Source organism: Dreissena polymorpha, chromosome 2, assembly GCF_020536995.1.
Source record: "Dreissena polymorpha isolate Duluth1 chromosome 2, UMN_Dpol_1.0, whole genome shotgun sequence".
NCBI lineage: Eukaryota > Metazoa > Mollusca > Bivalvia > Myida > Dreissenidae > Dreissena > Dreissena polymorpha.
The window spans coordinates 64,032,399-64,049,688 of NC_068356.1; the positions used below are offsets into that span (position 1 = coordinate 64,032,399).

Here is a 17,290-nt window from a genome sequence, read left to right on the forward strand (position 1 = left end):
GTCGTGGAAGCCAGATCCCGATGCTGAAGCAGTAGATGCATTTTCTGTTGATTGGCATAACAAAAACATATATGCATTTCCGCCTTTCAGATGCATTGCACAAGATCTGCAGAAAGCCAGACAGGACAAGGCAGATATTTTACTGGTGGCACCATTTTGGATAACACAGAATTTCTATACCAGCATCCTGGAGATGTTGACTCACGATCCTTATATTCTGAAGGTTGGTCCGAACATATTGTAAATTCCACAAACACAGAAGATTCATCCATTAACCAACAAACTACATCTGATGGTATGTCGCATATCCGGAAATCCTATGAAAAGCAAAACTTATATAGCCAGCCTATTGACATCATCATGGCATCATGGAGAAAAAACTACACAGAAACAGTATTCCACGTACATTAACAGATGGGTTTACTGCTGCAATAAAAGAAAAATTGATCCATTTCAAAGCCCTATAGAATATTGTATTGAATTTCTTACAGAATTATATGAATCTGGACTGAGATATGAAACACTTAACACAGCTAGAAGTGCTTTGTCTAATTTGTATAAAAAACAGGATGGTTATTCAGTTGGATGTCATCCTTCAGTAGTTCGATTCCTCACTGGTGTTTATAATTTAAGACCCGCAAATCCAAAATATCAAGAAACTTGGGATGTATCTAAAGTTCTGTGTAATCTCAAAGCACTAACACCAGTAAATGATTTATCATTGAAAATGTTATCTTACAAACTTGTTATGCTTATTGTTTTGACTCAAGCAAGTCGAAGCCATTCAATTTCATTATTGACATTGGAAAACATTGTTAAAAACAATGACTCTTATGTTTTGTTCTATAGTGGGTTCCTAAAACAAACAAGGAGAGGAAAAGTTAATCCAATCCTTAGATTGTGTAAATATGTGCCAGACAATGATGTTTGTGTATAAAGTACTCTTACTGAATATATTAAACGCACAAGTACACTGCGCAAATGTGAAAAGAAGTTGTTAATAAGTTACATTTATCCTCATAAGGCTATAGCCTCTACTACTGTGAGTAGATGGATTAAATGTGTGATGAAAAATTCTGGAATTGAAGTTGACAAGTTTAAAGCCCATAGTGCGCGGTGTGCTGTAACTTCCAAAGCGAAACAAAGTGGCCTTCCTATTCTTGAGATAATGAAAATCGCTGGTTGGTCAACAGATATGACATTTGCTAGATTCTATGACAAGCCATTGGAAAAAGAAAGCAGCTGTTCTTTTCAAGACGCTACATTACAGTGTTGAAGTTTGTTTAGCAAAAATTGGTGTTTTGCCTCAAATTGTTATCCTGCAAGCAAGGTTTGGATTTGCGTTGAAATCTCATTTGATTCCGGAAATAGTATGACGTAATAGAATTTCCACAAACAAACAATACTTCCCTGTATGTTGATGTTTGGTTGGAAATCTATGTAGTCTTATTACTATTGAAGGGATCAAATGCCCACCTCATGTTTGCCTCTCATGGCCTACCCTCTTTTGAGGAATAGAATATGTTTGATCCTTCAATAGGACACATCTTGCTTGCAATTTCAGCGTTAAATACTGACGAATTATGATACGGTCATTGCACATCTCATTTGATCCCTTCAATAGTAATATGACTACATAGAATTCCAACCAAACATTAACTTACAGGTAAGTATTGTCTGTTTGTGGAAATTATACGCGCTGAGATATGGCTGGTTTCGAGCTTAGCCACTACTGTTTACCTCCACAGGTGGATTAACAGTACAGGTTGCCGGAACAACGGGGTTTACACACGGGTCGGACAGAATGTTAACACACCGTTAAAAACTTTATTTTTGCAAATATCACAATTTATTGAAATATATTAGCAAAAATCTTCAGTGCATAAAATACAGGTTTTCTTGCAGTTTGTGCTGATATCTTAAGATTTTCGAATTAATCATTAAATACGTATAAATCAGTGTCGAACTTTCGCGTTGCGTGCAGAATAACATTGTACATAAATGCGTTACATATCGAAATGTTGTCCAAGAACACAGGCTTATTAAATCGAGTAATTCAGATGTATTTCACACTGCCATAAGCAGCTTAAAACACTCTCTTTTATACTTATTTGAAATTCTCAAGAAAAAATGCTTATACAAGTTATTTGAAGACAAGCACCATATACTGGTGTGTTTACATCCATTAACGTTCAATTGTGAACCCAAAAACGTTATTCTGCACTCTGGGCACACACTTTCATAACAAATGAATGCCATTTATATCCAAAATTATTTCTATTGCACAACATGTCCTTGTTTTATTAAAATCTTTTTATTTGCTAAATACTTAAATTGTATATGTAAGGTTTTGAACAAAACGTAAAATAACATTGAAAAATCATTTATAATAAACATACAATTTGAACCGACCATTATCACGTATGTGCAATGACGACGTGGAAGAGCTTTGCTCGATACATTTCATACCTCTGAAAGGAGGTTGATCATACTACGTGCAAGCACTAGTTACAACTACCCTTCTTGAATCAAAAGGCGGTGCCCAGGGCGGGGGAGGGTGTGGCTGTGGAATTTTTTTCATGATATGTTCCTTTATATTTCCACACTATAATTATGTGGTTAAGTCTATCGATGGCACCATCGTTTATACACATACGCCAGGATTTTTGAGAATTATATATAATAATAATAATAATAATAATAATTATAATAATAATCTCTGTATTTTCCGAAGGTAACTAATTAAGACCACACATTGATACAAAGTCATGCAAACAGTTTGAAAATGGCAATTTTATTTTCAATGAGGCCTTCAAACAACTATGGTATTTATAATGCATTTCTACATTTTAATGCAAACATGTAGACTTTGACGGACATAAGAGTACTGTAACAATGTAATAGAAGTGTCATAAAAAGCAAGTATATTATATGACTTCTCTTATATGATTAATTTCTCTTCCAATATTGAAATGGTTTCAAGGAACAAATATTTATTAACAGAAAGTATTTAAGAAAATAAATGTATAGTTGATGACATTTTCCATATGCACACACTCTAACGCACGCACGCACGCACGCACGCACGCACGCACGCACGCACGCACACACACACACACACACACACACACACACACACACACACACACACACACACACACACACACACACACACACACACACACACACACACACACACACACACACACACACACACACACACACACACACACACACACACACACACACACACACACACACACACACACACACACACACACACACACACACACACACACACGCGCGCGCACGCACACACCTAGACACACACACACTTATACAATTACCATATCTTAATTTACACGACCAATAACAATAACAAAAAGTTAACAAAAACAGCCGCGTACATTATTGTACAAAGTCAGAGTTTAAAAACGTGGAATACATTATTCTTGAAATAGTTTACGATTGATAGAAGTGGCTGATATACACAAATATTATAATAGCACCTCCTTGCTATATAAATAGTTTGAAAAAGCAATATGTATATTTGTTTGCAGAAATTAAATCTACAGTAATCATAACGACACTTATGGAGGAGTATTTGACTTTTGAATAAGAGGAAAACAGAAAAATGTTACTACGCGTGAAACTTATTTTGCGCCTCAAAGAGGATATATTTCTTAAGCCTATGTTTGAAAGTGGCGAGAGTGAGAGATTGGCGAATACTAACCGGTATGTGGTTCCATATTTCCATACCAGAGTAACTGAACGACTTTTTTAAAAGGTTTGAGTGAGGTGTTTTATGCGTCAAATCATTGTTTGATATCGATCTTAAATTGTAAATATTGTTTTTCACCAGTTTTATCAAGTCGTCAATTTATGTGGGCGTTAAATTATGAAGAGATTTGTAAATAATTATACATGTGAAATATTTATATCTGTTTTCAAAAGAAAGCCATTGTATTTTTTGTGATAAATCATAATCATTTATATTTAAGTCATTACGTAATATTACTCTTAAAAACCTTCTTTTCAGTTTTGATATTCTGTTTATGTCTCTAGTATTTGCATTTTGCCATGTGACACATCCATAATCAATAATTGGTGTTACATACGTATTATAGAACATAATTTTCATCTCAGGTGTTAGAAAATATTGTATACGCCTGAACAGTGATAATTTCGAAACAAGTTTTGAACAAGTTATATCAACATGGGCCTTCCAATTTAAATGTTTATCAATATGGATACCTAGAAGTTTTTGGGTTGCAACATGTTTTATTTTTGAGTTATTTACAAACAAATTTAGATCTTCTAAATGTTCAAGTTTTTGGCGTGATCCTATAGTCATGCAAGTAGTTTTATCTGGGTTTACTGCCATATTATTTATCATACACCAATTTTGTGACCTTAGTAAGTCGTCTTGAAGAGTGCAATTTATCATTGTTATATTATTCCCTTTACAGTGGATTGTTACATAATCAGCATACATGTCAGATTCTGGTGTTAGTTTTAAGGGTAGATCATTCACGTAAAGTAAAAATAACAAAGGTCCTAAAATGGAGCCTTGTGGTACACCGGAACTTATCATGCAGGTGTCTGATGTTACTCCATCTGCCCGAATTAGTTGCAAACGGTTTTGTAGATATGATTCAAACAACTTCAAAGACGAATCCGAAAAATGATATAGTTTCAACTTGTGAGAAGAATGGTGTGGTCTACTTAGTCAAATGCTTTTTTGAAATCTACAAAAACAGTTCCTATCATATAACCATCGTCCATACAATTTAACCATGAATCAACGAGTCTGATTAAAGTAGTTTGGCATGAGTGGTTCTGTCTGAAACCCGATTGGTGTTCATTTAGTATACAGATTTCTTTTAAATGTTTATTTAATTGAATGGCTACATATCTTTCAATTATTGTAGAAATTGTAGGTAATAAAGAGATAGGTCTAAAATTATTTGGATCATATCTCCTCCTTTATAATTATTACGTTTTTTTTCTCACGATATAGTTAAACTGTTGGTATATAATGTTATGCAAACAATACTTCAAATAACGTTTCTTGTTGCACTACTCGAAAGCGTGATACCTTTCAGACACAGGAGAAAAAGTCCCCGCCAACTGTTTGAAGGGTACAAACTTAAGGCCAATATGTTGAGGTGATTAGTGGTATACAACCTCGTAATTGTCCGGCTTGTATGTCACTAATGAATATTGTTTCGATATTTCATTGTAAAAATTCGAAAGATGAGGAACCAATTTCGACGTTTCGTTACTTATCGACCAATAAACTTTTTTTTTCTCCTGAATAGTTCAGGCATGTATGTTTATTCTTTCCATGGAATGTTTTATGTTTTCTGTTGTTTTGTTCCGTTTGTATAGCATGAGCACGCTGTGAGTAGGGACGTCATTGCAATAAGTGCGCAAGGAGGTTACGACTGAATGATGTTCCTCAGCCTGTTAAATAAGTTATATCGGTTATACGGAATTCAACAAGCCAGACAAATTTCGCTCGGGTTAAAATGTTCTTGATATTCAAACCAGTCCTGTCTTTGGCTGTAAGAACTTCTTGTCTGAAGCTGCCTTCGAATGTAAGGTTCATCCTAGGTCTATAGAAAACACTCATCTTTGTCATCGGGTTTTGCTTTTCAATCCAGAAAACTTATAGTTTGAAAAAGTTAATAGCGTTCAGTGTCTTTGGCTATTTTTCTCTTCATATATTTTAACATCTCAATAAAACATGTCCACAATGAAAACAAAATACGCAAGTATGAGTCAAAATTGTTCTGAAATAAATATATCTAGCTATTAACGATTAGAATGTTAAACTTTGTTAATAAAACTTAAGGTTATTATTCTACTTTGACAAGTCATTAGACCCTTGAACTGTTTCAATACAAATACGTATAATTAATTATTATTATTATTCCTACAATTATAATAGAACAAACTTGGCTCCAACTTTATCAGAGGTGCGAAAGTTAGTGTCGACAATTGTGTATGGGTCAGTTAAATCCCTGAATGTTTGTTTGTGTCTTGCTTACCGTTTCTATATTTTAAAGAACGTATGTTTACAGTACATAATCCGTATTTTTTAAAACACTTTCGATTTGGATTCGAACACCTAAAATATTGTGCAAAAATAATCTACCGTTTTTTTATTACCTATTTTAATAGTAATATAAGGCCAACATTTTTAAATAAATTGATTTACGGGAGCGCCGACCGTATTTTATGTCAAAATGAAATAAAAATAAAAGTATCTATCGGCTATTTTATTTTTATAAATACCGCCGACAGTGTTTAAGTCCCGCGTGAAAAAAAACTGTCGACGACAAAAAATCAAAATTTATATTCGCAAGCGTTTTATCGGATCCGTATTTTTACTATCGGCAAACTTCATTGGCTGTTTAAAATAGAATAAACCAATCGCATTTATGTTAAACTAAAAGCTTTGTTTGGGCATGCAAAATTTCGTGCTCGAAAGTTTGGGTTGACAACAATAATAATGAACAGCGTCCGCGGCATTATTTCAAAATAGAAATTGTCTCAAAGTTCATGGTCAAGTTAAACATTAAGAATATTGAATTAAATGCGAATCGCGTGTTTGATGAACATATTATACGGTTTATCGTAGAGATGCGCACCTGTCGATTACATCATTTTAACAAGATGGCGGACAATACAAAATAAATAAATTGTGACTCTCGGCAAAAATGGCAAATAACGATCAAATAAACGATGGAGATAATACATTTAGAAGGAATAACTGAAATGCAAATTAAAACACGTGATAACGAACGATGCTAAAAACGTTTTCGATGCCGACAACATATTTATTAGTAATCTACTCAGTGGATATATGTAACGGAAACGAGTGTTTGCATTCAGTTTACTCGCAAAGTTAAATCATCTGGCAGAATTATCGTTAAAAAATTGGATAAGGCAAACATGGTTTCATTTAAATGTTAGTGGATCTGTTTATAATCAGATTCATATGCATGTATTGCTTTATTATGTTTGTCATGCTCTACAGTTTACTGAAACAGCATGGAACTTTAATGGAAGACAAAGCAAGATAAATATATTAATATTAAATACCGGTAAAGTTAGTTAAATACATCAATTACCATTAAATGAGCTTGTTTATATTTTTATGTTTTTCCCTTAACTGCCTCTAATGTGATTAAATCTTTCTTTCAAAAACAGGTATACAGAGAACGTTTGTTTGCCCTTTTTTGCAAAAACTGTGCGTTAAAATGCATTGTTTGAGAGTAATACACCATGCCCCTTTGCCCTCCTGGGGAAAACACTAATATGGTGTTATACTGTTAAGCGTTCCTCAGACTATAACAGTCTAGTCAGAAACATACATAATTATAGTGTTCTACTGTTGCGTTTATGTAAATGACATTTTAGTTTTTTTTTCAGTTTGACAGTTTAAAGTTGTCTTTTGTTGGACTGTTTTTTTCATCAATGCTTCTAGTATTCAACATTGATTTCTACTCAAGAAAGGTTTATTAAGCAGGACATAAAACAATACAACAAAAAGTGCCAGATTACACTTTATTTGATAAAAAACACACACTGAGTGATTTCTTTTAATAATGTTTAATGTACAATTTTTTATTCAATAGCAGACAATGAAGACATTCAACAGGAATTAAGATTAAAAAGAAATGTTCTTGAAAAATATATTAATAACACTATTTCTATTGCTTTTAGTGACTTACTGTTTTCATAAATAAGATATATAGTTAAAAAGTAACGTAAAAAGTTGGTTTATAAAAAAATGACAAGTTTAAACTTTAATTTTTATTTTTTTGTCGACTCTGTGATGTTTTTTCTTTTATGTTTATTTTGACCCCCCGACCCTATTTTTATAAAAAAAAAAATCCCGTAAATCAATTTATTAAAATTTGTTGGCCTTAGAGTGTCAATAAGGTAATTGTTAACGCCGCACGACACATGACGCAAAACGGACAAACAAAAGGCGATGATAAAAACTAACCGTGAGCACCTTTTTCTCGGGTGAACTTAACAAGCGAAACAGTGGAGTCCGCATGTTTACCATATGGCGCTAGCATTATTATGGTATGTTAATAGCTCAATATTCATATTTAGAATCTTTACATCGACCAGACACTTACCTATTGAATGTATTGATTTCAGCTAAAACTGTCATCCCAACACAATTAATACCGACAAAGACAACAATAGTCTTAAGAAAGTCGTTAACAAAACTCTTTTACAATTGATTGTCGTTTAAAGGTAAGCTGACAAAGATGTTAACAACTCATCCGTAGGAATATGAGTGCGATATGGAAAACCGAGCTTTTTATATGTATTTAAAGGGGCCTTTTCACAGATTTTGGCATGTATTGAAGTTTGTCATTAAATGCTGTATATTGATAAGTTCAAACATTGGACCTAAACATCCCCAGTAAAAAAAAAACGAATACAATAAAAAAAGGAAAAAAGTAGCCCTCAACTGGGCTCGAACCACTGACCCTTGGCATCTTTGCTATGATGGCATGTATGTTTTACCTGATATAAGCAATCCTCGTAGTTTCACAAAATATAACGACAACAACAGAACTTTCCAAATTATTCAATCGTTTCGCGTTGCAACGCTTTAGAATATTCAGGTTTTCAAATCGTCGAAAGATTCATATAATGGATATTTTAGAGCATGTTTAATGTTCAGTATTAGTATTTCCTCACGAATATCATAAATAAAACGATAATTTGCGAATTTGAAACATTTTTTATTTTGTTAATTTACCAAAACTTGAACGGGCCACTTTAAAGCTCCGTCCAAGATAAGTCTGCTTATTCCGGACGGGCTAATCTGCGACGATACTTTTTGCTTAGATCTGAGTTTGGTAAAACAGAGACTTCCTTTGAACAAACACTTCCATAAAAGCGTCACAGAACGCGTTTTTTTTAATTAAAAGCAGAGCGTAAGTCCGTTTTGTTTTATAGTCTACGGATCTAAATGAAAAAGAGATAACAAATCGGTAAATACTGCAATCGAATTGAATTCGAATATTGAATAATGAATGACTGAATGTATGACAACGCTAACCTAGTATTCTCTATTTGTTTAGTCATGAAGCTGTGGTTTTGTTAAAATATCGACATTTTCGTTTGATGTAAAACCAATAATAAGCGTCTAAGAAGAATAAATGGGACTAAAATTCGCTTGTTACCCGACTCAATCAATAACACTGAATACCAACGCTTCGCGGGGCATGATATATCACGGCGCCTAACCAAAACGGACAACACAAATGTGTTACCGGCTAATACGCGATACGGCACCGGATTATATCTCAACATGAACATTTAAAAATGCAGGAGGTTCCGAGTATTCATAATGAAAATGAAACAAAACCAATTAATAATGTCAAATACTGTTGTACACGAATTATAATGGCATTTCAACTTATGTTATAGATCAAGCTTTGATATGAAAAAACACACACGATTTTATCTGACACAAAGGAAACAAATGAACCACACTGCCAAACTGTTACATCTTTAGTCAAAGAAACTTGCATTTTTGAACGAATAAAGTCTGGAATACGGCACTGGATGATACAAGAAATCAAATGTGTTTTGCTCCAAGAAGATGTAAATTAAACAAAATGTGCATATCGTGTGTGCATGTTGTACATGAAGTTTGTGCTCACGTCTATGTGAGGATTAATTATGCATTGTATAACTGTACATTTTGAATCGTTTGTTGAATTCTCTCTCCAAACGAACTTATGCCGATTAAGAGAATCATAATGCAACTTATACGTTTTAGTAAAAAAACAGTAGAAAAAGCTATGTGTCTGATCGAGATTATCCGGCCTTGAATATTGTCTTGCATCATGCAAATTTCACATATATCTTTCATTGTAAGAAAAGCTGATTGGATAAACCTGCAGGTATTGTTGCGCAAAAGGTAATCAAACACATATAGAATTTCATTTTAAAAGTGGCTGTCATGTATTTAAATTCCAATTCAATGCCAGGACAATGTTATACTTTTGCAGTGGTACCATTTATGCGTTATGATTTCGTATTTCGTTGTCTTCAGAAATCAGGAATTTGATTCACCTTCTCAGAATTGAAAGTGACAACGAAGTATAAACTTCTTGAACTCGCATAGAACGTTTTGTCAATAGGCTACCAACACACATAATTATGACATATAAACAAATAAAAATTTGGCTCTTAATAGCATCGCATCAAATCCTTAACCGACGTATGCCTAGTGGAATCTCCCATCCTTCTAAATTGGATCAATTTATTTCCAAAATTAGGGATGTCTAGTATATTTATTTCTATATTTAGAATATTTACAGAAATTCATTCAATCAAACATCGCAGACCCTGATGAGACGCCGCATCATGCATTCCGCACAGGCTAATCGAGGACGACCCTTTGCACCTGAATTGGTGCTAAGAAGGCACTTTGTTTAAACAGAAACTATCATAAAAGCGGAAAGTGTCGTCCCTGATTAGCCTGTGCGGACTGCATAGGCTAATCTTGGATGACACTTTGCGCACATGCATTAAGCCCAGTTTTCTCAGAACGCGACTCAAATATATTCTGATATCATCCGTAGCCGTTTCGCGTATAAGCCGGTTACATACAAATGTTTCCAGTATTATCCGTTTTGGCTAGGCGCCGTAAATATATCCATTGTCGATAGATTGATTTTGAGGCACATCATGTTAAATAACCGTAGTTGTTGGATTATACAGGACACATTCTCTAAAACAGGTCAGTGTTTTACCCAATTATTGTTATATTAACAATCGTGTTATTGCTATAAAACGTGAAACTACGCGCTATTCCTTTTATTGTGATAAATTTAACTAGACAGTTTTTTACAGTAAAAACAGTCGTTCATAATTTATTTTTTTGATATAACAATATAATGTCGAATTTGGGAATTAACATATTTTTTGTGCCATTGCGACGTCAATACTCCACTTAATTTTTTTTTAACTATTATAATACCATTTACCATTACTTATACGTGTTTAATTATTAACATGAACAAGCATGCCCTATATTGAGTGCAACAAAACAATACTGAAAATGAAAGTCCATTTTTTGAGAATTATCTGACATTTGTTCGTATTTAAATCTAAAGAATGGAGTATAGTTTACACACCAGAACAGGCCTCGGTTAAGGAATGTTATAATCGTGCGTTTTCTATTTTCATTATATTCCAACCAGTCAAACTGCTGAAATTAAGTTGTCTGAACTTCTCAAGACTTTATTGTTTCGTTTGCTGTTTTATTTCACTTTCTCGTTTATGGTTTGTTTAATGTTGAACTCCGAAATAGGCAAGCATTATGGTATATTGCGACATCATGCAAACGAACGCAGATTAGGCAGCTGTCTATGGGTCCTGCGAGTTTTAGGGTCACCATGAGACCGTGGCGAAAGAATTTCTACTTACTTACTAAGACTAAGCTAATGAATGGACAATTACTTTATACCAAGGGCATGTTATGATTAAAGGTCACGTCTTGTTACCAAAACACAATCATTCACTGTTTTCAAAACCGTATTGTTTTGTTGTTAGTGATATCGTTTTCAAGGTGCTCATTACGTGTTCATTAGGTACGGTATGAAACGGACAGAAAGGTAAACCTCTATTGTAGATCGTAATTTAATTTTCAGATTCTTTCTTTATGGATAAATAGTTAAATACGTAAATATACATTATACACCGATTGTTGTCATAAATTATTTATTGTATAATAATATGTCGTATTGGCATTTCGGTATTATCATGACATTTTAAACCTATACAAGACAATTGGCTTATTTTATGCATTGCCAGCCCTGGCACTGGCAGGCTAATTTAAACGAAGGACATTGACTGGGCACTGGTGTTTCAGTAGGCACTTGGCCGAGTAGGGGCCTGGGGCATAGGCCTAAACAGTTTCACGGCATATGGGCCCCCAAAGGTGTTAAATCCGGTACTGCTCGGGTATTTTGACTACCTTCTATTTGTTTTCTGTAATATAATTACGGACTCGCAATGTTTTTATTTAAAAAAGCTCATGTTACAAACTATTGTTGCAATAAAAAGCTGCGCAATGAGCGGTCAAAAATTTGACTTTTGTTACTTCGCCGACTTAACCGTTATTTATTCTTACAACACAAATGTGACTTGGTAACAAAACATGTATACTCAAAGATTTCCTTATCGAATACCAATCTAAAAGCAGAAACTTCAAAAAACAATAAACGCAACATCTTGCGCATAAAGACGCACATAACCATGTATTTTCAAACGCTTTCAAAGTCGACTTGATTTAAACAGGTCGCCGTGGCGTAGTGGATATGATGTTTCGCCAAGCGATCGAGCGGTCACCGGTTCTATCCCCGCTGATCAGCGCTCTTAAGATCTCATTCATAGGCACCAAGTACTGGTTCTACTTCCGGGAAATGGACACGTTAGCATTTCAAATAAGTTGTAGTATTTTCAATGCAACGAACTAAAAAACATTGGTTTAAACAAAAATAATACATGAAGATCAGCCATGCGATTTGTTAGAAACGCGACACGAATCAAAGCTCAAGAATTTACTACCATCTTTAAAACAGGCTATTCTCCAGTTGAAGGTATACCGCCGAATGTCAAGGTCGCATTCTGTAGTCACATATAGTTTAGCAAAACAATCAACAATCAACCGCCGAATGTCAAGGTCGCATTCTGTAGTCACAAATAGTTTAGCATAACAATCAACAATCAACATCTAATACAAAACAATCTTTTTCGAAGAGATAAGAGATAATATAGTTATGACATTTTCAGAAAAATGTGTATTCGAGTAAATGGCGTTGGATGATTAAGAGAGTACATGCGTACACCATAACACTCCTAAACTATTTACATAATTAATTGTAACTACAACTAACCCAGTGACATATCACCAGTTGTGCTATTATTATCATCCCAAACCCGTAAAAGTTGTTGTCTGCTACAATTAATAAATACAAATGTGTATACGCTGGATACTGCAGTATGTTCCGAGAGTATTGGAAACGAAGCGGAGTAAAATCTACTGAATCAGTAAAGGCGGAGCTTGTGCAGTAAGCAAAGCTAATCAATACTGTATAAACAGTATTTGGGCGTCCCTTCCATGTGCATGATTGTAATTTACAGCGTACGTGACTTGGTGCTATTTTCCAAAATGTTCGGAAGTCTCTTCGAAGCGGGTAATTTATATTGCGTATAAAAGCCAATCATGGACCTAATACACAGTCGCATGCCACTCAATCCACGCCCTTATAATATGTCATTTATTCTCTGTTATTTTCATTTATTGTAAAGGTAAGTTTGAATGGTTTGACAATAATACAAATCTCTGTACATACATTTTTATTTCGTTCTAGTCATACTATACAATGATCAATCTTTGTTTATGTCTAATTTCTTTGATGCAAGGTGGACGTGTTGTTGTAATAGAAAGCGATGTTTAAAAGCAAATAATATTGTTATGTTTTTTTAAATAACGTATTTAGTTTGTAAGGAACAATCCCAGTAACCATTCATTTCGTTATAACAGTACAGAAAAAATGAACGTTATGATGATAGCGGTCTTGCAATGAAAGACATGATGGTAAATTATCTACATATTGACAGACTTGGTAGCGCTCATCCTAGAATTTTAGTTTAACAGTTGCTTTTATGATCACACGAAACTTCCGAAATTGAATCGTATAATTTCCGATAGAATAAATAACGTGTCATTGACCATCCATTTGACTGGGCATTGCTTGTAATTAAAACAATTTGGGATGCAAATATGTATCTTACCATCAAATTCAAGCAGATCGTGATTGCTAGTAAATGATCCAACAATAACACCATCGTCCTTAATGTAATAATGCGCACGGCGTTCTATTCGAGTAAAATACTTTTTTCTGAATATATGTGAATACATCGAATACATTCAAAACATTGTGGGATCATCAAGGTTAAACCACATTAGGATAATTTAACAAACGTTAACATAAACATAATTATCCTGCCTCTGTTGCAAATATTGACCTAATAAAGCAGGGTCGAACACATTTTCCTATCTCCGGTCAACAGGAATGTATTCCTACGCACGCTGTGACAAATATTTGACTGTAACCTTTCCAATACACTACACAAGGGTGTTGTATTTTACCAATATCGGCTGCTATCGTAATTGTAGACCAAGAGAAAAATATCACATTCTCGATTCGTTTTTTATTTCTTCTCATATTTTCAATAGGAAAGTATTAAAAGGAACAGTTTAAAGTGGAACTTTTTTTTACGTGACAATCGGTAATTATTCGGTCGTCTGGAATGTTGTGTACATGTAGGAAGCTTGACAAGAATAATTATATTGTTATGTCAATGTATAATTTGTCTTTGATAAAATGTGTCAACGGCATAAAGCAGGATAAATCGAATGCATGGTTGGTGCCGAGATGGAGAAAGTTTATCCGGTTCGGCCCGAAAAAGAAAAATAGGGCTCCCTAAAGCTCGCCCTATTTTCTTTTTTTAAGCCTCACCGGATAAACTTTCTCTATCTCGGCACCAACCATGTGTTCTCTATATATCTCTTCGGTTTGATATCCAAAGAAAAGGTACATTTGAATTTGAAATTCCTAAGCAACATATGTGTGTCATCTTTTAGGAAACTGAAGTACCTTCTGTCAGTGAATTCGTATTTGCCGGGAACACAATGACGACACATGTTTACACAAGTAACGTCTCGACAACTGTTCTCTTGTTTTAGCATTCATATCTTTTTTCTTGAAATCTGTAAGCGGTTTCAAGACTTAAATGCACACATGTTCACGTCGTGTTTTTGATTTTTAAACATATTTCTTACTTTCATAATTATATGATTTAATAACCATTGCATAAATAACTCGATTTGATATCATTCAATAAAGAACATGTGAGTGAATTTTGGGTTCTATACTGAATCTTGTGTTCATCGTCGTAAACTTCATTAAAAGACCAATAGTTCTACTATACTTCATTATCACCTTTGTTAATCAGGTAATGTTTACAACGCTCAGAGTCAACCCGCACCCCCGGGTTACTACAGTCAACCCGCAGCCCCGGGCTACTACAGTCAACCCGCCCCTCAACCCATTGGCCAGTATCCCTACACTCAGGCACCGAACCCTCACGTCCAAAACATGTTCCAGGCTCAGCAGAGCACAACTGTGGCAGTGATATCAGCAGGAAATGCTCGTACCGGAAACTGTCCGCACTGTGGGGTAAAGTGATACACGTATTTTCTTCATAATTATACAATCAAAATTACTGTATGTGGTATTTTTTTTACAGCTTTAAAGGTAAAATAATTGTATGTGATAACAAATACATGTGATATGTATTATTTAATATACAAAACACGTACGCGTTGAATGGTATATGATGTCTTCATGAATTTAATTTACAAGTATTAAAAATACAATCTAATGTCACAATCATACTGTTGGTTTCTATTTGTTATATGATACAAAGTTGATAAATTGTTAAGTACCACAGTTACGTAGCTCTTGATATGACAAAGGCATTTCGACCGTCTAGCCCGTAGTTCAGTATCCAGTCAGAGTTTGTTTCAAGGTCTTTTCAAACAACTGGTTATTAAGAGATAAAAAAAAGTGATTCTAACAGCTTTAGGCTTTCAAGCAAAACAGAAATATAATTACTAAAATGATTATATGCTATTTATTACAGCAAGGTATCCTAATAAAAAGGTACTCCACATGTGGGATTATACTTGCAATATTGCTGTTCCCAGTCGGGGTCCTCTTCTACCTATGTATGGAGGAGAAACGATGCACGCATTGCAATTGCAGCTTCTAAGATTGTAAGAAGTGACATACCCCACGTTTGATTTGAGAGATATGATTTACAATATGGACACGTAATGTGATGTATTCTATTAAAAACGAATGGAATCTAAAATGTATCAAATGTGTGCTAGGCTTAGCTCCTTAAACGCGTATAACAAATACTGGTTACATTCCTGTTAAAGCTATTAGATGGCCTATCAAAAATCACCGTAGATAAAATATGCATTTGAGCAATATAGAGATTATTATGTGAGTTTTGGATAAAGATCAAGTTTATCATGCGAGACTTAGAACCGATGTAGCGCGAGGCTTGCCGAGCACTAACATGGTTCGTGCCGAGCATGATAAACTTGATCTTTATCCAAAACTCACATAATATTCTATGTATCCTAGTATTTCCTCACAACTTAACATCAATAACTAACAACTTGTTGATGATTTCATTTTTCCGTGGTTGACAAAAACAGATTATCCAATTGTAGGAAAAACCAAAATCTGATCTAAAAATAGCGATTATATAAAGGTCATGTTTATACGATCGTTGTTATTCTATCGATTTTCATCTGGTAATAGGATACAATATTATATCGATGATTTGATAATTTGCAGTTCAAATTACATTCAAATATGTAAAAGGTTGTTTTTCAATTACACATAAATATAGAGTGGCGTATTTGCTCAGAACATACTCTAGTAAATGCCTATTAGTTAAATATTATTACTGATAATGATGTTCCTTATATACTTTTGTGTATTTATTTTTGTTAACGTAGTGGTGTTAGAACCGATAAAATTTAATCAATTTCAAAGATGTGGTTTAATGGTTACCACGCGGACAGACGAACGCACATCAACACCCTTACTATTACGACAGTCATCCAATTTAGGCTTAACCGCAGTGTGGTTCATCGTTTTGCGTAAAAAGTGAAATAATGTAATAAAACATGAAAACGTGTAATGCGTTATGTTTGTCCACTCATTATTTGTATGATTATCGGTTTAATAAACCAACTGAATATGTTTTGCTTATAATAATAGTGTTACCCTTTCACAATTCAAGCTTTTTAACGGTTATGGATGTATTATAAATTTTATTGACAAAAGCGTTAAAACCCATAATTATTTACAATTTTGATTGATGAGTATGTATGGACAAAACATTTTTTAATTATTAACACAACAATGAAAGTTTTAACGCGTGTTTGAATATAATATTTACATTCATCTTTATATTTTTATGACAATTGTATTCAACATTGTCATTTTGTCAATATGCTAACAAATAACTTGAATTCTTATATGTTTTATTCCAAGCCGGAATATACCGGCTCCTGTTAAGAACACAGATCCGCAATCCACACACCGTTTATGTGTGCTCAATTTGAAGCATGTGTTCCCGGAAAAAA

The 17,290-nt window shown here is 34.1% G+C and overlaps 1 protein-coding gene across 1 annotated transcript; it reads left to right on the forward strand.

Moving 5' to 3' along the window:
* The first annotated feature begins 10,754 nt into the window (after positions 1-10,754).
* Positions 10,755-16,110, forward strand: LOC127867350 (brain protein I3-like). The gene is made up of 4 exons (XM_052408445.1): positions 10,755-10,789; positions 14,705-14,774; positions 15,076-15,299; positions 15,766-16,110. Exons 2-4 carry the CDS (start codon positions 14,753-14,755, stop codon positions 15,892-15,894), a joined length of 375 nt encoding a protein of 124 aa, XP_052264405.1. The 5' UTR covers positions 10,755-10,789; positions 14,705-14,752; the 3' UTR covers positions 15,895-16,110.
* Positions 16,111-17,290: the final 1,180 nt, after the last annotated feature.